General features: G+C 43.9%; 1 protein-coding gene across 1 annotated transcript in view; it reads left to right on the plus strand.

Moving 5' to 3' along the window:
* The window catches only part of LOC115093484 (TGF-beta receptor type-2-like), a 128,962-nt gene extending 104,377 nt beyond the window's left edge, over positions 1-24,585 (plus strand). The window contains exons 5-7 of the mRNA XM_029605288.1: positions 5,438-5,579; positions 20,124-20,251; positions 23,544-24,585. Coding sequence (XP_029461148.1) covers positions 5,438-5,579; positions 20,124-20,251; positions 23,544-23,756 — 483 coding nt within the window. The 3' untranslated portion in view covers positions 23,757-24,585. The remainder of the gene's footprint in view (positions 1-5,437; positions 5,580-20,123; positions 20,252-23,543) is intronic.
* The last annotated feature ends 2,083 nt before the right edge of the window (positions 24,586-26,668 follow it).

Genomic DNA, 26,668 nt, shown 5'->3' on the forward strand with positions numbered 1-26,668 from the left:
TCTTCTAAAGAGTTTCACTTCAACCTTTTCTACATAAATATAAACTGCCATTTTATTTATTTATTATTTATTTAAGGCTTTTATATACCGACTTTCTTGATACAAATCAAATCAACTCGGTTTACAATGAACTAAGCAGAAAATATAATTAACCAATCAACAAGAGATACGGAGCATACAGTTACATTATAACAAGGATGCCTTAACTTGGAGTAAGAAATAAAGAAGGGGTGAACGGAAAAGTAAATAAATAAAATAAATACGTTTTATTTATTTATATTTTAATGTAACTTTAATTGAAAATAACTGAAATTAAATCCATTGCTTTCCCCTTTCTCCTCCTTTCCTAGACTTCATACATCTGCTCGTCAGAGTTTGTAATTGGTGGTTAAAGAGCCTGATGACTAGGAGAGAGAGAGACCAAAAGGCCCACTGGCCATTTCCTTGGCTGCCATTTAGAGCAACAGTCCTAGAAAAATTATTTGTAGTATTTAGCATATTTATATTAAAACAAACAAGATCAGACCAAGCACAGGGCTCAGGCCATAGAGCTGAGCTTTGCTGTTGGGCCTTGGCATAGTGCAGAGGTGGCATCCACTGGCTTGGGCAGAGAGAGGGAAGATGTGCTGATGCTCGAGTGGAGGCCCCTGCTGGCACTGAGGATGCATCTCAGAGGAGGTCCCGTCCAGCCCTCGAGTTGGCAAGGTCTCCCTAGAACCCCCCCCCCCCCCCAGGCACGCCATCTGGAGAGGACTGTTAAAGAGGAAGGGGGGGGGGGAATAATCCCATACACCTCTTACTTTTCCATTCTCATTTTTGTTTACCAATTTCTGAGGAGACATTTGTCAAGAGTCAAGAGAGGACTTGGGGACGGAGCTCTGTAAAATATATGGTGCATATCTTCAATTCATAAAAAAAGTCGTTCACACTATAAAAGATAATAATAAAAGAAGGGCAACCTCCCAATAAGACCAAAGGAGGATGTAATAGAGACAGGAGAGAGGCAAGTTAATATTCTGAGGAATGTAACTATTGCTTCACATAATCTTTTTTTTTTTTCTTTCAATGGGATGGATTTAGGGAAAGTAAAGTTTCACAATTTTCCTCATGTTGTCCTCATGCTTCTGGCATAATTTAGAGCAATAATCCCCAATAGTTCCAACTCTTTGGGCTATAATATCGAACACATAATGTGCAGTGGGCAATGTCCACACTAAAAGGCTCCAAAAACCAAGTACCCATAACGACCCCATCAAGTTTTAGAAGTCCCTTTGAGACCTTGTTTATATTTTACCCTTTTGAGAAGCCTGCCAATGCCTCTTCTGGATGAAAACATAAAATACTAATCTATTACATGATCTAGAAAAGACTGGTAATATAGAAACATAGAGCATGATGGCAGAAAAGATCATACAGTCCATCTAGTCTGTCTTGATGGACCTTCTGACCCTAGTAGATCTCTGGCTTTCCTCTCACTTCCTTGCAACTAAGGATCCTCTGTGCTTATTCCAGGCTTTCTTGAATTCCGTTACTACTTCTGTCTCCACCACCTCTCTCCCAGGAGGCCGTTCCATGCATCCACCATCCTTTCTGTGAAGAAATATTTTCTGTTGCTGCTCATGAGTCTGTACCCACTGGAACCTCCATATTGTGACCTCTTTTTTGCGAGCACTCTTTCATCTGAAAAAAGTTTGCTTCTTGTGCATTATTTATACCTTTGAGGTATCTGAATTTTGCTGTCAGAAAACCCTAGCTCTCCTTTTCTCTAGGGTGTGCATATTTGGGTCCTCAGGTCTCATCTCATATGGCTTTTGGTGCAGACACTGTCTCATTTTGGAAGCCTCTCTCTGTACCCACTGCCTCCCCCTCCTGATCCCCATCTATTGCTATTATTAACGCATGATACTCAGTATCTCCTGCTCTGTATTTATTCTCAGAAAACTATCATGTTTAAACAACCCAGGCAAGAGAAGAAGATTCTCTAGTAAAGCTGATTAGAAAAACAGATGTGCTTTAAATTAAAAGTTATGTTGAATACTCGCATTTAGAGCCTGATTTACTAATGGGGGAAAAAAAGCCTCAATGAATCAGGTCCTTAGTGTGACATCTGGCATTGTGTATTCTCCGCTAGCTTCATGAAGCCTGGGACGTACTATCCTACAGCCCTCTTTATGCAGTTGTTGAGGTAATAATCAGAATAGGAGCCAATTTTTCAAACTGACTGAGAGTGCTAATCTCAGCATAATCCCCTCCCCCTCCAACAATCAGCAAAAAGTCGTCTTACCACCGATCCTGCGTCTCCTGTATCACAGCCCCTCCACCCCATCCCTTGCAGTGATCTCATCTCTTTCTCTCTCGCACACACACACACAGAACTGATCCATCTCTCACAAACTCCCCAGCACCACCTCACCCCCCCCCCTCCCGTCCTTCTCAGTCATCTCCCTCAGTTTATCCCCTTCTCTCACATTCCCTGCCCACTGCTGAACCCCTCTGTCTCATCCCTCAGCAGGGAACTCTAACCTTCAATCCAGAAGTGAAACCAGTAAGAATCAGCAGCTCACTGAGCTCCTGATAGACTTGATGTCTTTCTTCCAAAAAAAAAGATATTATTTCTGGAACCACTCCAGTACTTTTTCCCTTTCTAAGCCATTGCACTTCAGAATGTAAAATAAGGTCACTGCACTGCACTGCACATCAGATTCAAGCAGGAGCAGCTTGAAGAGGCCATGCCCTTATAGATTTTTGGTTTTCATTTCCTGAAATGTGTTTCCATTTTGTTTATGGTTTTTTTTTTTCTATTAATTTTATTTGAAATGAAATAAACCAAAAGCTAATGGAAAAACAAAACAAAACAATAAAACAAAATGAAAAGAAGTGACCAAGGGCCTTCTCTTCCCCAGAGAAAAAATAATTGCACTGGTGCTGCAAAAATAAAAAAATAAATAAAAGATCCTCCCCCCACTGCCTGGACCCATTTTACCCCAGCTGTGGGTCTAAAGAAATCCAAACTGGGAAAAAGCGATCCTCGGGCACACCTGCCCTACCAAGGTGGCCCTGAGGCCATCGCAATTTTATTGTACAGCCGTAAAACAAAACGGCACTGGCCCCTTTTGAAACAGGGAGACAGCGGGGAAAGCGAGACTGTGGAATCACTCCTGCCTCGTTTGGATTTCTGAAGACCCAGAGACAGGGTAAGACGAGGCTTAAGAAATTAAGGACCCAGGCAGCGATGGTTCCTTACTTCTTAGCTTTTTGCAAGCACCAGCGCTGTTTTTTCTTCTGGTGGGGGCAGGGTGGGGCTAAGGCTGATGGCTGCTTTGGAAAACAAAATGAAAAAAAAAATGAACACAAGTTTGTGCATTTTTCTTCTGTTCCATTTTCAAAACCAAAATGAAACAAAACATGAAACGTAATTGAAATTTCCAGCTTTGCTTCAAAGGAAAGCGCATGCCTAGCCTTGAACAGCCTGTGCTGCAATGCCCTGGCCTGGAATAAACTGTCCATCTTCATCATCACATCTATGCTAGGCTTAACATTTAGCACTTTTGCATACAAAGACTGTACATGGATGATGCAGTGATAGCTAAAAATAATAAAATCAGGGAAGTCGTCCTTCTTGTCACCGAAGGAAAGACAATTTTTCTCTCCCAGCACTATAGGTGCGCCTTCAGTTGTTACTGACAGAAACATTGGAAGAGGGGCGCCGATGTCCTGCAAAGACTTCTTAAAGGCACGATAAATGTCTTCACCCGTGTTTTTGCAAGACAGTGGTACAATCACCACTATCTTTTTTTTCCCCCACTGCAGTCATAGGCGCCAGCTCTGTGAGTGCTGGAGGACTCCCACTATGGTCTCTTACACTCCCGTGGATCGGGAGCTGAGAACGCCGTGCGGCAGGGCTGACCCAGAAGACAGTAAGGCGGAAATGCTTCTGTCTCCGCGCTCCTGCTCCCACCTCCCCTGCAGTCCATTGGCTGGCTGTGGAAGGGCTTAACCAAAGCGGTGCTGCCAGCTGCTAACATTTTTATAGAATCACAAAATCTAGCCCAAAATGTATAGCTCCTATTATAGTCTATAACTGCCATACAGAAACTAAAAACTTCAAATCAAATTTGAATTACACGAGATTCTATACACAGTTCTGCATTGTATACAGACAAATTGATTAAAAACTTCTGCGTCTAATAACTATGGATATAAAAAAAAGTCTTAAGCAAGGCTAGAAAAGCCTAGCAATCTACATTGTAAATACTACATCCAGAACACCATTACAAGCACACTATCACTTTTTTTTTCCTTTGTAGTTACCTATCAAGTAAACAGTCACGTTCGCAATCCACTATGTTCTGTTTTATTCTTTTTTGCTGAGGTCATTGTAATTTTGTGTTGCATTCAGCACCCCCCCCCCCCCCCCCCCCCTTCCCTTGATCATTTTCAAAAGTTGGCTCCTATGACCGCCATTCTCAAAAAGTACCCCGACAAAAATTCTCCCCCGAGCTATGTCATGTACATCTGTTGATTCATCAACCTGTAGGCCACAAACATTTGCGTTTCAGATTACATCTGGGCAAGTTTGTGCTAAATGTTGCTGCTTTTGACCTTAAAAAAAAATTGTTCTTGAGACATCATGTCCGACTTCAGGTCTCTCACTCTTATTTAACTCAAGTGGCTGTTCAGAGTGGGGGTCTCACACACTTCACGTAGTGTGCGGTAAAATATTCTTTTCCTTTGCATTTCTTCAGCACACACACACACGCACACATGAAATATTCTTGATTTCCTTCTATGGAGGCCTAATCTCTCATGCAACCCTAATTAACAATTTTTTTTTTCTCTAGAATGCACTCATAAAGTGAGAGTATAAGACAGGAAACTATACTATGACCTTTGAACTTCAGTAAAGGCATTTCATTTCAAAAATTGCCTGTCAGTCAAACTGCTGGCAGTGGCTGCCGGGCTGTCAGGAACGCAGTTCACAAGGGCATTTTATTGGAATAATATGTTTAATGAACATCAGATCGTTTTTGCGACTAGCATTTTTAAGGTATTACTCACCGTGGACTCAGGCAAAATGTTGCCCTTGAGCTAAAGGTTGGGGAATCCTGATTTAGAGTCATTTTAGCAGGATTAGGTACATGGGGCAGAGAAAGAATCCGTCTCTATCTATCATACTACAAAAATGTATGAGGAAGGGCCCTGTGAGGAGCCAAAACCTGACTTATTGGGAGATCGACGTAGAAGAACATTCTGCCAGTGAAATAAGCAAACTCTGGAAAGTGAATGAGAAGGAGCTGGATAAAGAAGTATCTCTAGAGCAGGAAGGAAGGAGCTGAGCACATCAGTGATTTCTGACTCTAATCAGTACTCTGCTGCTCCTGCTGGCTAGATGCAATGCTAATGTTTGTGTTATCACCTCGATTCTTCTTTTGGCTAGGTTGGTACCGCCCGGTACATGGCTCCAGAGGTTCTGGAGTCCCGCGTGAACTTGGAAGACCTCGAATCCTTCAAGCAAATGGACGTGTACTCGATGGCCTTGGTCTTGTGGGAAATGGCCTCCAGGTGTGAGGCTGTTGGAGGTGAGAGCCCTGTAAACTGGAATTCCTTTGCTCTTAGCCTTGTATCCTTTTATATGCTACCAGAAATACCACACAGGGACCATATATGAGCTTTATCTTCTCCAATTCTTCAAGGAGTTGCTTTCTTAAAGTTGCTTTTATTTAAAATGGTTCAACAAGAATTTTTCACACAAGAGTGTTCCATGCTTATATGTCATATATGCAAAATATACTGTTTTATTATTCATTTCTAATATTTTATAAATGCATTTTAAAAACTTTAATTACTCCCCCTTTTATTCAAAAAAGATAGCAAGGTAAGTTACAAAATGTAAAAAAATATATAGTTGTGCTTGGGAGATACCTTCTGGGATACATCACTGGCCGCACCGCAGCTGATAACAGTAACAAAAGCTGTGAACATTTGTTTTCCTGCTCCATGTTCTTGCCAGCAGGTGAGTGAGAATTGAAAGCCGTAGGGTTATCTGCAGAGCCTTTATAGGAAAAGTCCCTCATCTAAGGGATAATAATAATTCTCAGAGGACAAGCAAGATGGTAGTCCTTACACATGGGTGACATAATCAGATAGAGCCCCAATGTGGAAAACTTATGTCAAAGTTTGTAGAACTATGACTAGGTAAAATGAACATGCCCAGCATGCCCTATACCACCCATCCATGTGAGGCCCTCTCCAGTCTCACTTTTTTTTGTGGAGCTGTAAGCCTCACAGTGTGAGTGAGCTCACTTTGGCTATTTTTGGCCTTGAGGAAAACTTTGTTTTTTCTTGCGGTTTTCACATTATTTTTCTCACTGTTCCATTGCCAGTGCCCTCCTGTAGCGTCTCCTAGTTAGGTTTTTCGGCAATTTGGGTAAGTTTCCTTTCACTGTTGAGTCCTCATGTTAGCGGTGCAGGTATGCTCCCAGACAGAGGACACATATGTCATGGGAATCTGTGATAGATATGGTCCTCAGGCACCGGGGACATCGCTGAAAAACAGTCATGGCCATGATAGATGAAACAAAAGGGGCAAAAATTGAAGGTAATGACGGCGTGCGTAGATGGTCAGCGGGCCATTGCCTGCACCGCTACCTACCAGCTCTACATGAGCCAGTACTTGTGGGACATCTGGAAGCAGTTGCAGGAGGTGGCCGAACAGCTGCCTCAGCAGCAGCAGGACACCCTCATGTTGCTGGTACATAAAGGCCTGGAGTGCAGAAAACACGAGGACTGTGTGACCTACTTTGTTTTCGAGATGGCATTGAGAGTCTCTGCAGTGGGAATCATCATCCGCAGAATAGCATGGCTGCTGGCCTCGGATCTCCAACCAGAGGTACAGGACAACTTGCTGATATCCCATATACTGGAAAGAATCTCTTCAGAGATAGGGTGAGGGACACGGTGACCCAGCTTCGGGACCACCATGAACTCTCTAACAACTCTCCACCAGTATTCTGGTTCCGTCCTCTTTTAGGAGGCTGGCAAGACTGGGGCTAAGGAAGTCTTTCTTTGCCAAAGGAAGTACTATCCTCTGCCCCCTCGCTCCCATCATCACCATCAGGGTTCGCGAGACTATCCTAGGCAGTAGAAAGTCCCAAACCCCAGCTGGCTCCTCAGTCAACTCTGGGGATGGAATTTTGACTGGGTCGTAGGGAACGTATGCCAGTTCCCCGTGCCCAGGACAATGGACCCTCCAGTCGGGGGAAGGCTGCGGTTCTTTGCAAACCAGTGGCCCAGTATAACCTCGGACCAGTGGGTTATGTCCATCGTCCGTCAAGGGTACCAATAGAAAATATTGGGTGTACTGCCACATTGCCTCCGTGACCATTTTGGGGGCCGGTAGTGCATCAGGAGGTACTTCTAGCAGAGCTCTCCTCCCTCTTAACAGCCAGAGCAGATGAGCCCATACCACCAGGGCAAAGAGGGGGGGATTCTACTCCAGGTACTTCCTGATTCTAAAGAGAACAGGAGGACTCCATCCCATCCTAGTCCTAAGGGCCTTGAACAAGTTTCTAAGAAAAGAAAAGTTCAAGATGGTTTCCCTGGGCATCTTGATCCCCCTTTTGCAAAAAGGGGACTGGCTATGTTCCCTCGGCCGAAAGGATACATACACTCATATCAAGATCTTCCCTGGTCACAGAAAATATCTCCGATTTGTCATTGGAAAACAGCACTTCCAGTACCAAGTGTTGCCGTTCAGGCTCGTGTCAGCCCCATGGGTCTTCACAAAATGCCCGGCCATGGTAATAGTGCACCTCCGCAGGCTGTGAGTGCATAATTTACCGTATATGGCAAGTGACTGGTCAAGAGCACTTCTCAGGCGAGGGTCACCAAGTTCAAGCAGGTGTTAGAGTCACTGAGCTTCGTTTTCAACTACAAAAAGTCCCATCTCAGCCCATCACTTCATTTGGACTTCATGGCTTGCTAGATACAGTTCAGGCCAAGGCCTTCCTGCTTTGCCAGGAGACTGTCACTTTGATGACCATCACAGCAGAGATCCAACAGAGCCAGCAGGTGTTAGCCTGGCCCATGTTAAGGTTGTTTGGCCATATAGCAGCAACCATCCATGTCACTCCCTTGGGACATTTACACATGCACAGAGCCCAATGAACCCCAAGGTCGCAGTGTGCCAGGCCACTCAGAGTATCCCGAATTGCATCCGAGTCACCCCTTCTCTCTGTAACTTATTGTCCTGGTGGTGGGTACTTTCAAATCTAGAATGGAGGATCTAGTTTTGAAGTCCCCCGTTCTAATCATGGATGCTTCCACCCAGGGCTGGGGAGCTAATGTAGATGGGCTCAGCATTCAGAGCCTTTAGTCCACCCAGGAATGCTCTTGTCAAATCAACTTCCTGGAGCTTCAGGTGATCAAATACACGCTATGGGCTTTCAGAGATTGGCTGTCCAACAAAGTTGTCCTGATCCACACCAACAACCATATAGCTATGTGGTATGTCAACAAGCAGGGAGGCATGGGCTCATACCTTCTGTGTCAGAAAGTGATCCAGATCTGGTCGTGGGCCCGGCCCCAAGGGATGGTGCTCAGGGCTATGTATTTGGCTGGGACGGAGATCGTGGTAATGGACAAACTGAGTTGAGCCTTCAGACCCCATGAATGGTCCGTAAACCATGGGGTAGCAAATTGGATATTCCACCTCTGGGGGAGCCCAGGTATAGATCTGTTCGCATCTCCCTGCAACAGGAAGGTGCCTTGGTTCTGCCTCCCTGTACAAGTCTGATGGCAAACCAACCTCGGATGCTCTCACCCATCATTGGGGCAAGGGTCTGTTGTTCGCATATCCTCCGAGACCCTTAGTGGCAAAGATTTTCTTGAAGCTTCACAAGGACAGGGGGGCCTATGATCCGAGACAGATCTGGGTTCCACTCCTATGGGAGTTGTCTATCCAGAGACTGATCAGTCTGGGAACTTCCCCAGATTTCATCACACAAAATCAAGACAGGCTGCAGCACCCAGCCTGGATGTTGAGAGGTTTATCCTGCATCCGCTTGATCTTTCAGAGGTTGTGTCTCAGGTCCTGGTGGCTTATAAATGCCTTGCAATAGAAAGTCCTAGGGACTGAAACGAAGGAGGTTTTCCATGTAGTGTGAGCAGAAGGCCCTAGATCCGTTCTCCTGCCCCATACAAAAACTGCTTGACAACCTCCTAACCTATCAGAGGCTGGCTTAAAGACCAACTCCATTAGAGTTCATCTCAGTGCAATTGGCACATAACACCAAGGTGTAGATAGTATGCCCATCTCTGTACAGCCTATAGCTGTATGCTTCATGCAGGGCCTGCTTCAATTGAAGCCTCCCCTAAGGCCTCTCGCTGTGTCTCGGGACCTCAACATGGTGTTAGCTCAGCTGATGAAAGCTCCTTTTGAGCTGCTGCGCACCTGTGACCTGAAGCACCTGACCTGAAAGGTCATCTTTTTGGTGGCAGTCACTTCAGTGCGCAGGGTGAGCGAGCTCCAGGCCTTAGTAACTTATCCACCTTATACTAAGTTTTATCATGACAGGGTGGTCTTGCCCCTAAGTTCCTTCCTAAGGTGGTGATGGATTTCCATCTTAACCAGTTCATCATCCTGCCAATATTCTTTCCCAGGCCCCATTTGCACCAAGGCAAACGAGTACTGCACAATTTGGTCTGCAAGCAAGGCTTAGGTTTCGATCTGGAGCAGACAGAAGCCCATAGACAAAAAGAAAGGAATAGGTTGGGTGCTGCCATTGCCAAACAGATACTATCCAATTGGCTACCAGATTGCATCTCCTTCTATTATACCCAGGCGGGACTGCATCTTGGGGTCATGTCAAGGCTCATTCTGTCAGAGCCATGGCAGCATTGGTGGCCCACTTGTGAGATGTTCCCATGGAGATCAGCAAGGCTGCGACCTGGATTTCTTTCCACCCATTCACATCTCATTATTGTCTGGATTGGGATGGCCGACGCAACATTAGGTAAATCAGTCTGTCTTTCCGAACCTGTTTGAGGTGTAGAACCCAACTCTCCAGCCTAGGGCCCGTTGTTTTGAGACGCTGGCTCCCTCTCTGTTACCAACAGCACCGGTGTTGTGCCCATTGGCACCTCGGGTGTCTTTTGGTCCCCTCTTGTGATGGGGAGCAGCCTGTAGCTAGGGATTCACCCATGTGTGAGAACTACAATCCTGCTTGTCCTCGGAGAAAGCAGAGTTGCTTAACTGTAACAGTTGTTCTCCGAGGACAGCAGGATGTTAGTCCTCACAAAATCCTCCTCCTCCCCCCTCCATGGAGTCATGTTTCTCCTATTTTTTTTTTTTTAAATCATAATTCTATATTACGAGACTGGAGAGGGACCCCACGTGGATGGGTGGTATAGGGCATGCTCAGTGTGCCTAGTCAAAATTCCAGAAACTTTGATGTAAGTTTTCCTCATCAGTGCTCCATCTGATTGTCACCCATGTATGAGGACTAACAACCTGCTGTCCTTGGAGAACTTCTGTTACAGGTAAGCAACTTCTGCTAAAGGTTTTACACAGAAAAAAACCCCATCTTTATCCATGCAAAAATGTTGTTTTATTATTGCCCCACCCCTCACTGTGAGTTTTCCTTTGAAAGTTCCAACACTACTGCAAGCAGGTAGATCAACATTACCCTCACTGGATGTATTTTAAATAAAATCTCTTTCCAGTTAAAGGAAATCATTGTGCTTTTTTTTTTCTTTGACTCTTTTTCCGACATTATTTTACTTTTCAGTGACACTGCATTTATCCTTTAAGGACTTGATTCACACCAATCCTTTTAGGCCTGCAGAGATAGTTGCTATGCAAATTTTTGGCTCTATCATATGCAGAAACAGGGCTAATATTCAGCCAAATATATATATATATATTCATCCCAATCTGAGTGATATGCAGAGGATACAAAGGAAAGAGATTACCCAGAGGCTTCATTAACCCCCACCACTCCACCCTCATGCCCACAAACACACTTTCATCCAAGTACATCCACACCCTTTATTTGCCTTTGGCAGACCTCCATGCTGAATAAATGCACTCCTGGCCTGATGCTGGCGTAATCCAGTTGGAGAGCTGCTGCATCCATGCAGCTCCTATTACTTCCTGAAGGAGGGGTTTTGACTTTTAAACACATTCTCGAGGAAAAACTAGCTTGAATAAACCCTTTTCTTTTCCTCTGACACATTGGTTCTCTAAGGGTTTTCTGCCAAGAGCTGCCTTTTGCATTTAACTAAATTGGCCAGATCTGGTCTTGACGCCAGTTACGACAGACTGGCCATGGTGCATTGTGAGTGGTAGATTGCTGCTTACATCGTACAACAAAAATGTTTTTGTAAGCCTAGGAGCAGTGAAGTGAAGATATATACAATAACCTATTAAAGGACAAAAAAACAAAACTTGGAAACATAAAAATGTAAAAAGCTACAACCATCCGACAGTACATGAGTGTCTCAAAATTGGAGCAGGATTTTAAGAGAAGGGGTTGGGCTTGAAAAAGATTGTACAGAAGGTAAATCAGGTACATGAGGGTGATTTATTTCTAAACTGTATGCTGCGTTGGTTAAAGATGTGCATCTGCTTCTTAGACATATGTGGGATACGTGAACTGTGAAGTTTAGATTTCTGGAGAGGAGCAAGCATACTGGAGGAGTGCATAGTGATTACAGCAGTGGGCTAAGAACCAGGGAAGCCAGGGTTGAAAGCCATCTCTGCCACTGATGCTCTCACAGGATGGGGTAAAGGTCTGTATGTGGTCGACCGATGCCATTTTTAAAATGGTGGCGGCAGGCCCAGATACCTAGGGGCGCTCCAGGCTTCACCACTAGAGCTATCAAGGTAATGGGTGATGGGTGGGGGAGCTGCAGGGCCACGAATAGCACTTGTTTATTTATTTATTTATGTTACTACTTTGGCTGCCTCAAGAGGCAGCAGCTATAGGACAGGAATCTCATGAGTCCCCCAGGAATTTGAATGCGACCCAATCTTTGGGCGAGTCATGTCCTTTAAAAGAGGGTAGCCCCAGGCTGTAGGGCCACCACTGCACATTGGTCATTAGGGGAACTTTATCCTTAGTAAATATAGCCCTCAGATTGTAAGCCCTCTACGACAAGGAACTACCAATTGTACCTGACCGGAACTTGCCCTGAGTCAGGGCAAATCTATCTCATGCATATTCATTGTGGAAATCCTGAAAACCCAGCCTGTTTGTGGCTTTCGAGGCCCAGAGTTGGCCACCTCTGCCACATGGTATTAGGCCTATGGTAAAGGGCCTTAGGGGATGAGCTTGGTCCTCAGAAAGCCATGAATAAGCTGAGAAGGGAAGAGGTGCTGAATGGACTGAGGGGGGAGAGGAAGAAATTCTTACTTCCCTTTCCTTCCCTGCCTCTTCCTCACCTCTCCTCCCAGACTCTCCCCAAGAGGGATGGGAATCCTGCGGGCACATCATCAAAACCACATCACCACAGCTCCTTCCTTCCTTCGTGCCTGTGGGGTTCGCACTCCCCACTCCATTGCCATCACAAATGTGCTACAGCATTTCCTCCCCTCCTGCCTGCAGCAATCCTACTTCTCAAAGCATCATCATAACAACTGCACCACCATGGTTCCTTCCTTCCATTGGGGGGGGGGGGGGGGCAGATCCCACAAGCACATTATTAGAACTGCCATCACTTTGGGCCTAAATGTAGGGTGAGGCAGTCACAGTAGGAGAGGGTTGTAAGAGGGAGTGATGAAGTGCCCCTAGTTTTCCTGTTTAAAACCTGTATGGGACCAGGTATTTAGCCTGGTCCACCTTAAATCTCATAGAGAAAGCTTTCTGGGAGGGACTCTGCCAGGACTTTAAGAATGTGAGCCAAGACAGGATCAGGAGGCCCCGTGTCTCCAGGAGCAAGCAGCTCCTGTCTCTCTGCTAAAGGTTTGTGAGTACACTGTCCTGAGGTAAGGCAGGCTACTGTGATATTGGTTTGATGTTATAGTAATAAAACCTGAAATTGATGCTAGCCTTTTCTAATGCAATGTGGTTTTCTGCTCCAGCCCAGAAGACTTGCTTGGTCATCCTCACAGGGGGAATTGTACTTTTTACTGCCTCACCCTACTTCATGATAAATCGCAGGCAGGGGCAGTTTTATTTGCTTAGGCCGGTGATTCCCAACCCTATCCTGGGCACTCCCAGCCAGTCTGGTTTTCAGGATATCCACAATGAATATGTATGAGAGAAAGTTTGCAAGCACTGCCTCCATAACATGCAAATTTTCTCTCATACATATTCATTGTGGATATCCTGAAAACCTGACTGGATTGGGGGGGGGGGGGGTCTCCAGGACAGGGTTGGGAACCACTGGCTTAGACTGTGGTCTGAAAATGTGAAGTGTTCCTCTAAACCAAACGTTATGGCACACGAGTTCAGCTGCATGAATCACCCTAGAAAGCATAGGAAACTGCAGCTATGGAAAAGCTTCTGGGCTCCTTTTATCAGAAATACAGGACTGTTTGAACATGCTTTCTAGAGGACATAGACTGAGCCAAAACTATTGCTATATTCTAACCTTTTCTGTTAGTAACACCCTTCTTTCTTTCATCTACAAGTGTCTTATTGTAGTGTTCCTGTTCTTTTCATATTGATTTTTCTGATCTAGTTTTTGATCTGTGCATACAAAGTGTTGATTGCTGGCTTGTGGGATGATGGCACTGATAGGACTTGTACTTAGCAGATCCATGAACATTCTTTCAATAAATTAGTACAACTTGTTAAAGTTACAATAAAAAGTAAACAGACTACACAACTGAAAAAAATGTATAACTCCTACAAACAAAAAACTAGCTCCTCCTACAAACTAAAAATTTGAAGTCTTACAATCAAAGAAAATCTAAACAAAAATATATACAAACAAATCTAAATGGAATATCTGTAAACATGATAAAATAAAAACACTACAAATAGAAAAAATGCAAAAGATACAAAACAATGACAAAATCTACAACTAAAAATAAAATTCCCGTTTAAGTGGCAGGCTCGATCCCACTGGTCCCTTGGGAAGCAGAAAGGAGTGCCTTGATGATGACAGTCTGGAAGAGAAGGTGGTCAACTGCGGCAGTGCCATTACTCCAGACAGGGTGAGGAGGGGGAGCCCCGTGATTTTGCTTCTTGAAAGGTGGGAGGGCCCCAGCAGTGCTGTTGCTCAGAGAGGAGGGCCATGATAATACTGCTGCATCAGCTTACCCTCACTTCTAACTTGCCTGTATATCATCTCTCTTATCCTAGCTTCAGTCTCTTTACTTTCAGTTTTCAGTCATAACTTTATACCCTCTGACTTTCATTCACATACACTCTATCACACTTCACATGTTTTCACTTCATACATGCATACAAACCCTCTAGCACAAATACTCTTCTCAGCTACTCCATTACTCATTTATAGAACTATAGAGCCAGGAGACTGCATGGATAACAAAATACACATGAATACCAGTATACTGCAATGCTACATTAGCAAACAGGACACATCCCTACTGACTACTCATAGCACTACTACAACCTCAACTGATCACACTATAAAACTAAAGGACTCAATGCAATTGGTTTCTTCACTTAAGATCAGGCCAGTATTCCTTAAACTGCAAATTCTGCTGTGCAGGCTTGACATTTTATTTTAATGAATGCTCACGTTAATGAGTGAACAAGGCTCTACCTCTCTTCTTCCCTCTATATGACTCATCACAGGCCAGGCAATAGGTTGGGTGCAAAGGAAGCAGCTCCCTTAGTGGTAGCTTTGCCTGTGATGATTCTTACAGAAACCATTCATCAAGGGAAGACACTTGGTATTCTATCTCAATCCAGTTGGTGCATTAACCAGTTCAGCATTTGTAATGCTCCCAAATTTGTTACTAAAAACCAGAGCTGGGGGAAACATTCATTTATTTTGTCTCCCGCATCTCTGGTATACTCCAGATGTAAACTCTGTGGTAAACAGGAGGCAGTGCTGTTTTAAACACAGGGTTACTGGTACCGACTACTTAATTTATATTGCTGAAGCTAGCCAAGTGTAATCTCAACATTGCCATTAAGATCACAGCTCATTTCAAATGGAGATGGATACAGCTATTGCTCTATCAGTAAGAGGTTTGGAGCATTGCTGCCATTCTCAGAACTTTAACTTTATAATAAACCATAGGCTGGGTCTCAGGATATGTAACAGCAGCAGCCTAAGCATGACAGTAACATCTGTGATTTTGGCTGTTTCTACTCAAGTAGATTTGTGAAATATTTTATGTATATACATTATCATGGGGGGGGGGGGGGGGGGGGGGGGCAGAGAGAAGAGCTTTGTCACAAAGTATCATGTCCTCATATGGGCTCTGAGGGTGATTGTATCTGATGATCTTAAGGTGGCCAAACAGGTGGATAAGGTGATGGCAAATGCCAGGAAGATATTGGCTGCAGTGGGAGAGGAATGGTCAGCAGAAAAAAAAAATAGGTGGTCCTGCCTCTATATAAGTCCCTAGTGAGACCTCATTTGGAATACTATGTACAATTCTGAAGACTGTATCTTCAAAAGGATATAAATCAGATAGAGTCGGTCCAGAAGATGGCTAGTAAAATGGTCAATGTAGTTCATTCTAAAACATATGGGGCACAGATTTAAACATGTATACCTTAGAGGAAAGAAGGAATAGGGGAGATATAATTTAAATACACCAAAGTTTCAATGCACAGGAGGCGAATTTCTTTCAACAGAAAGGAGGCTGTGGAATGAGGGGTCATGTGATTAGGGTAAAAAAAAACCTCAGGCGTTATCTAAGGCAACGATTCTCAACCAGTGTGTCACGGCTTGCTGGTGTCCCACTGCCCCAGTTGTGCTTCCCTCCCTCTGCTCCTTCGCAGCGAGATGCAGATATTCTTCCACTAACACTGCTGCTGTTCCATCCAGGCATGAATGGCAGCAGCGTTAGTGGAAACTGGCAACATCAGCGGTATGGCCCTTTCTTCTTCCTGCCCCCATGGCCCGGAACAGGAAATGATTACAGTGGAGCACACGGGAAGAAGAGAAGACCATGCCACATAAAGTACCGACAACAGCGCAGGCCCAGACCAAAATGAAATGCATCCCATGATTAGCGATGGGAGAAAGTACGAAGTTAGACCCCACAGCTGATAGGATTCTTCGTTCGCGGGTCGCAAGGGCTGGAGGAGTCTACTGCAGCTGCCATTTGCGCTGGGGAGGAGGGGGGGTTGTGAGAGCGAGCCAGAGAGGGAGAGAGCATGTGGGTTTGTTTGAGAGCTTGACTGTAAGAGAGCGTATTTGTGCAAATGTGATTGACTGTATGTGTCTAAGTGAGAGCACATGTGTAAGTAAGAGAGCGTGTGAGATTGAGAGAGACTGGTCAGGGAGGTGTGTTTCTGTGAGAGACAGACTAGTCAGAGAGATGACTGATTTGTGTGTGAGGGGAGAGAAAGATTGGTCAAGTAAGGTAACTGGTGTGTGTGAGAAAGAGACTTGAAAGGGATACGATTGATGTGAAAAAGACTTGTCAGGGAGGTCACTGGTGTGTAAGAGACAGAGACTGGTCATGAGATCTAATTGATGTGTGTTTCTGTGACTGGTTGTGGGCCCTAAGGAAGAGGGCCTTGAGGACAGAGCTTCTGCAGTCACTGCTGCTTCTGCTTTGAGCTTTTGGCCTGCAAGGGAAAGGAGTAGGAGAGTTGTTGGAGAGAGTAAGTAAAGGTGGATTTTTAAGTTTATTTTTCTTGATTGACTGCCATTTTAATTATTGGGTATTATGTGATATGTCTGCAGTTTAAAAATATTTTATTGGTACTTGGACAATTATTATTTTTTATTTATTATTTATTGAAATTTCAAAATTATTCACAAAGAATCCACTTTGCTACAGAATTATGATATCAAATTTAATCAACAAAACAAAAAGAAATTAGAGAAAGAAATACCATTTCTCATACTACACATTGTATCCAGTAGACCCCAATCTAACGGGGCGGCAAGCTTAAATCGAGGAGAATAAAGAAACATGTACTTGAAACAACATAGCATAACACGACTACCAATATTTTACGTCTGAACATTGATCACACCAGATGGTAACATTTTCCTAGACCCAATAAACTTTTTAAGTTGTTCTGATGAGAGAAACACAAAATTATCTCCCTTAAACTTGACCAGACATTTGCATGGATACCTTAGAAAAAAGGAGGCCCCTATGGCCAAGGTATCCTGCCTCAACGCCAAGAAGCCCTTCCTTCTTTCTTATGTGGTCTTGGACAAGTCCGGGAAAATTCTCACAGATTGTCCCATAAATAAGATGTTGGATTTCTTGAAATACTTTTTCATAACTGCGCTCAAGTCACTATCAGTTATGAAGGAAACCAGCAGTGTGGCTCTTTCTATCACTTCATAATTGGAGGACTCCAAATAATCTGTAAGGTTATCCAGGTCAACAGCCGGTGCTTGTGTTTGAAATCCTGAACCAGATGGTAAGAAGTCTACTTTATCCGGGGGGGGGGGGGGGGGGGAAATCGCTTCAGAGGAAAATTCTAAGATTTCAAGGAAATATCTCTTTAGAGAAAAACGTGGTAATTCCCCCACCACCCTTGGAAAATTTAGGAAGCGCAGGTTTAGGTGTCTCAGCCTATTTTCAACAAACTCAATCCTTCTATTCAGGATATCACCAACCTGAATTAAAGAACTTTGTACTCCCTTGATTGCATTTATCGCCTCTTCAACATGATTACATTTTTGCTGGTTGTCCTGATGTTGAGCACATTATTTTTACATACCGTCTGTTGTGATAGTGTAGAAATCTTGAAAGAGCAATCAGAAATAGCATTACCCATATTCCCATATTGAATCTAGGGTAACTATGGCTGGTTTCTGGATCAATGCGAAGGTTTTCTCTTCAGGCACCAACAGCCTCTCACCTTCTACTCCACTGCTTACCCCGTGAGATATTTCATCCAGCAGGATCACACCTGGTCCTCCAGTTGCGGTCTCCAGCCCTTCTAGCATGGGATTATACTTCGCAATTGCTCCCTCGGTGTCGACAGCACGAGAAACCCCTCCAGGACTCAGCCCAACCAGCTGCTGCGGCGGCCCCTCCCACACAGACGGTGGAGGACTGACGTCAAGCGGGCTCACTGACGCTTCCTCTGAAGCTGTGGTGAATTCTCCTCCACTCACCACGGCAGCCGGGTCTCCTGGCCCCAAAAGTGTAGCTGTTGCCAGGCATTGCTCGATCGTTTTCTGCCCGGAATGAGAAAGGGGTCCGAGGGAAAGATTTTTACTTTCCCCTTTCTCTTTGCCAGCATCTTGGAGGTAATACATTCGCAAATACAAAATTACAGAAGAGCGGTATTTGGCCAATTTTAAATAGTTTTTATGAGTTTTTCATTGTTGGATGTTATTCTGTTCATTAGCTGTTTGAAACATTTATTAATATAGCTTTACATTTATTTCTGTGTTGGGATCTATAGCAATTTGGCTTATTCTCCTAATAGGAGGTGTATTAGTGTTTAGGGGCCTGGTTTAATATTTGTAGTATTGACATTTCATAAGTTGGGTTGTTATTGAGTGTGTTCCATAATGCAGGTGTAACTTCGAACGGATTAATTTGTGTGCATTATTGCAGATCCTGTGATTATGTTAAGTGCTATATTTCTCTTTCCATTTCTCCAGATGTGCACTGGGTTTTGATGCCAGTTTCTATCTCCATATTTATAATTTGTGGTCCTTCTGTACTTGTGTGTGTGACAGAGGTGAGGTATTTTACTAGCATGTAGGCATTTGTATCAATCTTATTTGTTGTATTTTCTCAATAGGACATGCATCGGTGGTAAATTGCTGTCTTTTTATAAGGGGTGTTGCGCCTGGTAGTAGAGGGAGTTTGTTTTGCTTTTACTGAGATGTCACCAGAACATCTTTTTTCTATGGTAAGTTGTACATGTAATTCCATAGTTCTGCTCTGCATCTATTGCTTGGGGTCAAGGGGGTTGCTGTGGATGCAGAGAGTAAGTTTACATTTAGCGCCGTGACAGTCACAGGTTCAGTGTGTCACACATGTGAGAACCATTTGTCAGGTGGGTCCCGAACGAAAAAAGGTTGAGAACCGCTGATTTAAGGAATTAGATCTTTTGAATGAATGGGGGAGGCAGGGAACAGGCTTCCAGTGAGGTGAAGGAAACCAGGTTAGTATCTGAATTCAAGAAAGCATGGGATAAACACAGATCTCTGAGGTATTAGGAGGGATTGTAGGGCTGAGCAGTTCTGTGGATGGGCAGACTAGATTGGCTGTATGGTCTTTTTCTGCCATCACATTTCTATATTTCATTCTCAATGCAGGAGCCAGTTCCTCCCACCCAAACTGCTCATAAAAATCTCTTCTCTGGCAAAAAATTCTCACCGCTGTATGTTGTCATTTCTATAACATTTTCTGAAGCAGAAGTCATTCTGGACATCTGTTCTGCATCTATACATACGTCCAAATTCACTTCCATACACGCTCTCAGTAGTCTGAAGCCCATCCGGATTCTGCTGCAAGGCCCATATTAGAAAACAGAGGTGCGAACATGTTTTTGAAAGAAGTTAAGGTGGCAGTTAAAAAATCATTACACTTTCCCTCTTTTTATTGATTTCTATTTAATGTTTATGGAAACATTGATGTATAAAGCTTTGTTTTTTTATTCTCTGCACACTTCTTTACTCCCCTCCTTTGCAATGTAAGCATATTGGGGGCAGCACTGATCTATTGATCCTTATCAGAACCTCATGCAAAAAGTATCATTGACACATGTAAAGCATGAATATAGCATGGACAGCAGAAGGCTGGACTCAGAAATGAGACTGTAAAAGCAAAAAGGGGTGTGGCCATATAATAGCAGCCAACCTTTTGTTCTAAGTGAAAACAAAAGAAATATCAGTAGGAAAAAGGTGCAGAGAGGAAGCAAGAAAGCCAAGAACACTTATAGCTCAATATTAGGAGGACTCTACCACTACTGCTTCAAGCTGGTACATGGAAGACAATAGTTTGCCTCTCTAACGTTTCTACTTTTGCTATTTCCTTATAGAGGTAAAGAGCTACGAGCTGCCTTTTGGGTCAAAGGTCCGTGAGCAGCCATGTGTAGAGGCGATGAGAGACATTGTGCTACATGGCAGAGGGCGCCCAGAGATTCCCAGCAACTGGATTGTGCATCAGGTAAGGCTAAGAGCAGAGAACGTGCAGAAACAGCGATGCGATACGCCGCTTACTGAGAAGAGGGTAGAGTAGAAACATTTAGGGCTAGCTGTGTAAGCACAAAGCTGGAAAAGCTGCTTGACCTCCCCTATCAGGCCGATGCAATGTGGGCACACTAAAAACGTGCTTCCAAACTAGGCGCACATTTTTTTTTTTTTAACGCACACACAATCACTTTTCCTGGGCGTCCGACGCAATAAGCAAATAAGCCGCTGCCTTAAAAAGGATATGCTGGGGGTAAATTGTGTGTCCCTAATGCATCCATGGTATTGGGCACGCAGGAGACATGGCTGTGCATGGGTTAGGAAGACACTCAGTTTGTGAGCGTCCGTTTTTTCCCACAGCAGCTATCGTACCAGCACAATATGCATGTATAATTGTGCACCCCAAAATTTTTTATTTTTACATTGACTTTTTTTTTTTTTTTTGCTTGGTGCTTTTTGTGGTTCTTCCTACTTAGTATCACAACAATACTAAGTAGGAGGAACCACAGAAACGCAGGGGGTTTTAAGTTGAGCCCTTGATGGGCTGGAATTTTATGGATTAAAAAGTGCTCCTAAGGCACATGGGATTTTTTGCATTGTGAGGTAATATCTAATAGCCTCTTCTACATGGCATTTATATGTGATGAGCGTTATTAACTATGCCTTTGGACACGCTGATCCCCTTATTGCAGCGGTGGTTATGGGCACAAGTCCACAATGTGCATCCAACTGCTCAATAAGCTGGGCGCACAAATATTGCATCGGCCTGTCTATGTCTCAGAAGATACATTTTTCTTTTTATTTAGGATCTGAATGCGACATCTGCTGGTTAAAACTGGAATTACAAAAGAAGTGGGTGCACAGCTTGACTTTGTCTTCTGCATTTGTGTGTGGGAATGTTAGGTTTCTCACTACTTCTACTACTCATTGCGGAGGTCAACATTCAAAAAAATAGATAACATCCAGCTAAAGTCAGCTGGATAACTTGTTCCAGCTATTCAACAGGAAGGAGTAGCAGCCTAGTGGTTAGAGCAGTGGGCTATGAACCAGGAGACCAGGGTTTGAGTTCCACTGTCGCTCCTTGTGAGCTTGGGCAAGTCACTTTACCCTCCATTGCCTCAGGTACAAAACTTAGATTGTAAGCCCTCTGGGGATAGGGAAATACCTACAGTACTTGTGAAAAGCGGAATATAAAAAAAAAAAAAGATCTAGATATCCTTGAATAAGGTTATCCAGCTAGCTCTAGCCCAATAACTTTAAGCAGCTATATTTGAATATAGCAAGTTATTCCGATAACACTGATAGCCCCTCCCCTTCAAGTGGTTATGCAGTGGCAGGTCAGCTCCCCCCCCCCCAATGGCCAAATCTAAGCATGCCCCCTCCTCCCCCTTGTAAACTCCTAATTTCCCACCCCTGCCGATAGCCCTGGTACAAGTAGACTACTTCCAGCAACATCAGGCGTTACCTTGACAGCAACACTGGTTACAGCAGCTACCTCTTTTGCTTTAAGAGTATTACTCTTCAGCCATGCCGGTAGCTTCCACTACACTACACTGCTGTCAAGGCAACACTACAGTGCCAGGAGCAGTGCACTTGTACAGCAGCTGCGGCAGGAGTAAAACGTAGCCAGATAACTGGCTAGAATATTCAGATGTCAGCATCTATCTAACTCAAGAGTCATCCAGATAAATGCCTTTGAATATTGGCCTCTCTGAGCACAATAAATATCTGAGACCTAGGACGTATTTCTTCCATTTTCAATTCTGACAGATCCGCACAATCCCTAGTCTGTAAATGGTGTGCATTCTACGCTTACCAATATGTGATGGTCCTTCTCCAATTCCTTCTTCGGGTAATACCGAACAAAATTTTTTTTTTTCTGCTTTACTTCTCTGTGCTCTTCTTTTATGAGATCCTTTGTATATTTTCAATTTTAAGTGTCTTTTTTTCCTGTATTTTTATTTCATTTGCTAACAAAGGTCTGTTGCCCTTACTGTACCTTCTTCTAGTTTAGGTCACTGTTTTTCTACTTGACAAAGAACTGGTCCCACCCTGCCAGCAACTCCTTAAAGTATCCCTCCCCACATTTTAACAAAATCATACTCCTGCAGTACTGGACTTTGACTTTTGTATGACCCCGCTCCGCTTGGCTCTTCTATGAAACTGTTCCAGCTGATGATCACTGGAGTTCAGGTGAATTGGAAACCGTGCCAGGTCCAGTACTGCTCCCTCTCTCATGGGCTCCATTACCATGGGCCGGAGGACAGCTCCCTGAAGGGTATCCAGAATCTCTCTACTGATTCACATCTGGCACATTCAAGTTTCCCACCAGCAAAACCTTCCTCTTCATTGCAGCCTTATGTATGTCTTTGACTAGATTTCTGTCTGTGCTAAAGGTCTATAGGTCACGCCAATATAGATGGAAACACCATCTTTACTTTCCAAGAAAACCCACAGAGCTGCCTCCTTTCCCCATACGTCTATTTTAATATCTGTCATTAAAATGCTATTTCTTCCCACCCTGTCCTTCATGATAAGATTACAGCTCAGTCGGACAATACCCCGGTTATGGAAATCACTGAACCATATTTCTAGGACAGCTACAATATCTTGGTGTTTGGGTACTTGCCAGGTTCTTGTGGCCTGGATTGGCCATTGTTGGAAACAGGATGCTGGGCTTGATGGACCCTTGGTCTGAACCAGCATGGCAAGTTCTTATGTTCTAGATCTCCCTCTGTCCATAGGCTTATGAGTCTGTATTTTTATTACCTAGACAATAAGCATTTGTACTCATACCCAATCAGATAGTTCTCCTTCCCTCAACTATTCTCTGACTATCCTTATAAATGCGCATCTTGTCACCTGTACAGGTAGTGTTGGGAGATATACACTTTTGTATTTGCTCAGGGAGAAAGCCTGACTTAATCAGCTTCCATCCACCATGTTAACGCTTCTGGTATAAGCACTGTCAATATAGATCTGGACTGTTCAGCTAGGGTCCTGGCTCCTCTCTAACAGATGTAGTTATCTCTATGTACAATATTAATACCTTCCAGGTAGTGGCCCTGTTCCCAGCTAATCTCAAAACAAATCACAACAGCATTATATTTTTAACCCACCACCCAAGATACAAATAAGAAAATACCACAGACACAAATTCCAGACAAGTTGCATGTGTTCTAAGTTCTAGTTATATTCTGGTGTCATTCGGCAGAGTGCATACCTTTGCTCCTGTACAATCCTAAAGCCTGCGTGCTGCTCTGTTCCAGGGACTGCACTTCTTGTGCGACACTATCACAGAGTGCTGGGATCACGACCCCGAGGCTCGACTTACAGCTCACTGCGTGGCGGAAAGGTTCAACTTAATGACGTTAATGGATACCGAGGGCACCACCAACAGTGCCGCCGAGAATGACACCCATAAAAGGATTGGTGGCAGCACGGACCCTAGAACCAGCTACGGCAGCACCACTTCACCGTGACCAAAACCTGGACACTCTTCGCTCCGGGCTCAGAGACTGTAGATTAATTGTCTGCATATATTTATAAATCTTTCAAAGCAACAGTTTAGGTAACAAATGGTTTGGATTAGGTGCAGCACTGCACACAAATGTAGCTTTTGTACTTTTATAAGAGTATAGTACCTCAAAGTATTGTGGGTTGTTTTTTTTTTGTTTGTTTTTTAATGAACTAATGCATTACCTTAAGAGGAATTTCACAGAAAATTAATGTAGATAAATGTTTTGCAAATTATCCTAAAATATCATTGACTTAAAACTTTTGCAGCCTTGCGTAAGTATCTTAAACTGCAGATGTGCAGCTTTAACAAAATCAGAGGACTTTTCAAAAAAAAAAAAATACATCCAAACTGATATTTTACAGCCTGCCCCCTTCACCTCATCAGGTCTGCCTGCTCTATACAAAGTAAAGAAAGAAAAAGCCCACCATATCATGACACAATCGGAGAGAACAAATTATGGAGCCATTGCTCAAGGCTGGAGAGAGGCGTCAGACCAGCGGCACCACTGAATTAGCCAATTTTGCTTCATATTCCCATCTAAAAACATTATCCCATTAGTAGGCTGGCATTTATAAACACCCAACACAAGATTACATAGCCCAGGATGTTAGCAGTGAACACGCAAAGGACACTAAACCTATGGTGAACTTTGTGCATCTACACAGGTTACTCCCAAAGTGTTTCATACTCAAAGTTTGCTATAGTTCAAGCCTCCTCTTCTAAAATAGATTAAAAAAAAAAAAGGTTAGTAGAAGAGGAATTAAATCACAGCAAACTCCAGAACAGGATCCTTTGGAGGGTAGTCTCTCTAACTATATGAAGGTTGTATAAAAGGCTACTGGGGTGGGTCCAGGCTGAGAGGATTGATCCCTGTATATATAACTGATCTCTTCTTAAACAAAGGAGAGGTGGTTTAAGCTATTGATGGTTAAATAGATTATTTCCCCTGCGCAGTCAAACAGAAAAAGGAAACCATACAGGCTTTTCCTCAGCCCAGCAGATTTTTAACCAAATGTCTGGCTGGGCTTTCTCTGACCCTGACTTTCAATCCCTTCTTGTACTTGCAGATCATAGCAGGATTTTGTTGTTGTGGCAAAGCTTGGGGGGGGGGGGGGGGAGATGGCAGCTCTCTGCTCTCTTCTCTGGCCAGGGTTTAACCTTCAACTGCAAAACCGCTCACTGCCAGTCAGCAGATCTGGGATTGCTGTTAAGGTGGGCCACCTGGATTCTCTCTTTGGGTTTCTTAAGGTGGACCTATTCTTTCATTCCCTCTGATCTTTATGGTTCCTGTTAAAAAGTGGCTGGCTCACCCACCCCCCAAAGGCTTTTACATTGGCAAATCTGAAACTGGGCTTTCTGTGTTTGTATGGACTCTCTCCACCTCAAACCCCACAGATTATCTGGGTATAAAAAAAAACAAAAATCACTCAAAAAATGGGAGGAAAAATAACAAAGCCCTCAATGCAAGCTGAAACTGGGAGACTTTTTTCAGTCTTTCTTTCAGGGTCTGGGTCTTGCACTGGGAAAGCCACAGGGTGGACCGAGCTAGGCTTTTCGATGCTCTGTAAACAAACGTAACTGGACCACAATTTCTTTCCTGTTTACCATTTATGAGAGACGTACCAGTAACTTGTACCACCATCCGCCACCTTCCAAAAAGGCAGTTAATAAATCATACTAAAGAAAAACGGCAAACAGTTTAAACAATGTCCTTTTTTTTTTTTTTTTTTTTTTAAATTGCTTACATGTCCTTTTCGGGCATATGCTCTGTGCCTTTGTGGAGGAAAGTGGCAGAATAAGAACAAAGTGCTGATCAATAAAAATACTGAAAAATAAGAACAAAATGCTGGCCAGCCAGTGGGCCCATCAGCCTTGCCCAACTCAGTTGGCAAGTTTGCTCTACTCTAAAATGTTTGGTTCCTGTTTGCACTTCGTGGGCCTTTGTGAATCTCCCTCCATGAGATTTCCCAGGTGGAAAACAAATGCCAGACCTGGCTTCTCCCAGCATATGAAACATCCCCCTCCCAGTGTGCAAGGTTATGCTCCAGCCTGTGGACTTAGAGGCAAACCCGCACACTGACAGGTATGACAGGGGAGAGACAAAAGGGTCTCAAGTCTAACCAGCATAGTCAGTAATCAAAACGCAATCCAAACCAATCTTAAAACACTTACTATAGCTTTCCCAGGGATTCTGAGCAACTGGTATAATATGTGGAAATGCCAAGAGACACTGTTTGATGTGGTCTTTGCTCTGGCCCTGTTCTTCCCTGGTGCTCTCGCATTGATTATCAGGGCCCACTCAGAAGAGGGTTCAGGCTTGGGCCCAGCCATACATGGCTCCCAGCCTTACATGGCTCCCAGCCTTGGGTACAACGAGACACTAGGAAAAGTCAATTTTGTATATTTTGCGCTCTGGCACATCTTTGTAATCATGCAGACTGTTCTCTGACCTGGCAATGTCCTCCTTTTCCCTTGGGCCTCCAGCAAAACCAGAACCAGGACTGGGGATCCTGTAGCTACAAACCTTCATTCGTAATTACCTGTACCTGTAGATTTTTGCCACTATTTATAACCTCCCCCAGCCCCCAATGTACTTAATCTGATCATTGCAGCCCCACTGCATAGCCCTTAGTTAGGGGCTATGCAGCAGGGCTCCTTCCAGTACTTCTGCCATCAGGGGGCGCTAAATCCTATTGCCTGTCACCCTAGAGTGAGGACAATGACTTCCCCCTCTCTGGGAACTGTGACCACTTCCTTCACAGCATCTCCAGCCGGCCCAAGCAATGGAAGACCCCATCCTGCGGTTTGAACCACCAGATTATTTTCTTATATATTCGCATCACTGCAAAAAACAAATGAAAAAACAAGCTGAAA

Source organism: Rhinatrema bivittatum, chromosome 6 (assembly GCF_901001135.1).
Source record: "Rhinatrema bivittatum chromosome 6, aRhiBiv1.1, whole genome shotgun sequence".
In the NCBI taxonomy this organism is placed as follows: domain Eukaryota; kingdom Metazoa; phylum Chordata; class Amphibia; order Gymnophiona; family Rhinatrematidae; genus Rhinatrema; species Rhinatrema bivittatum.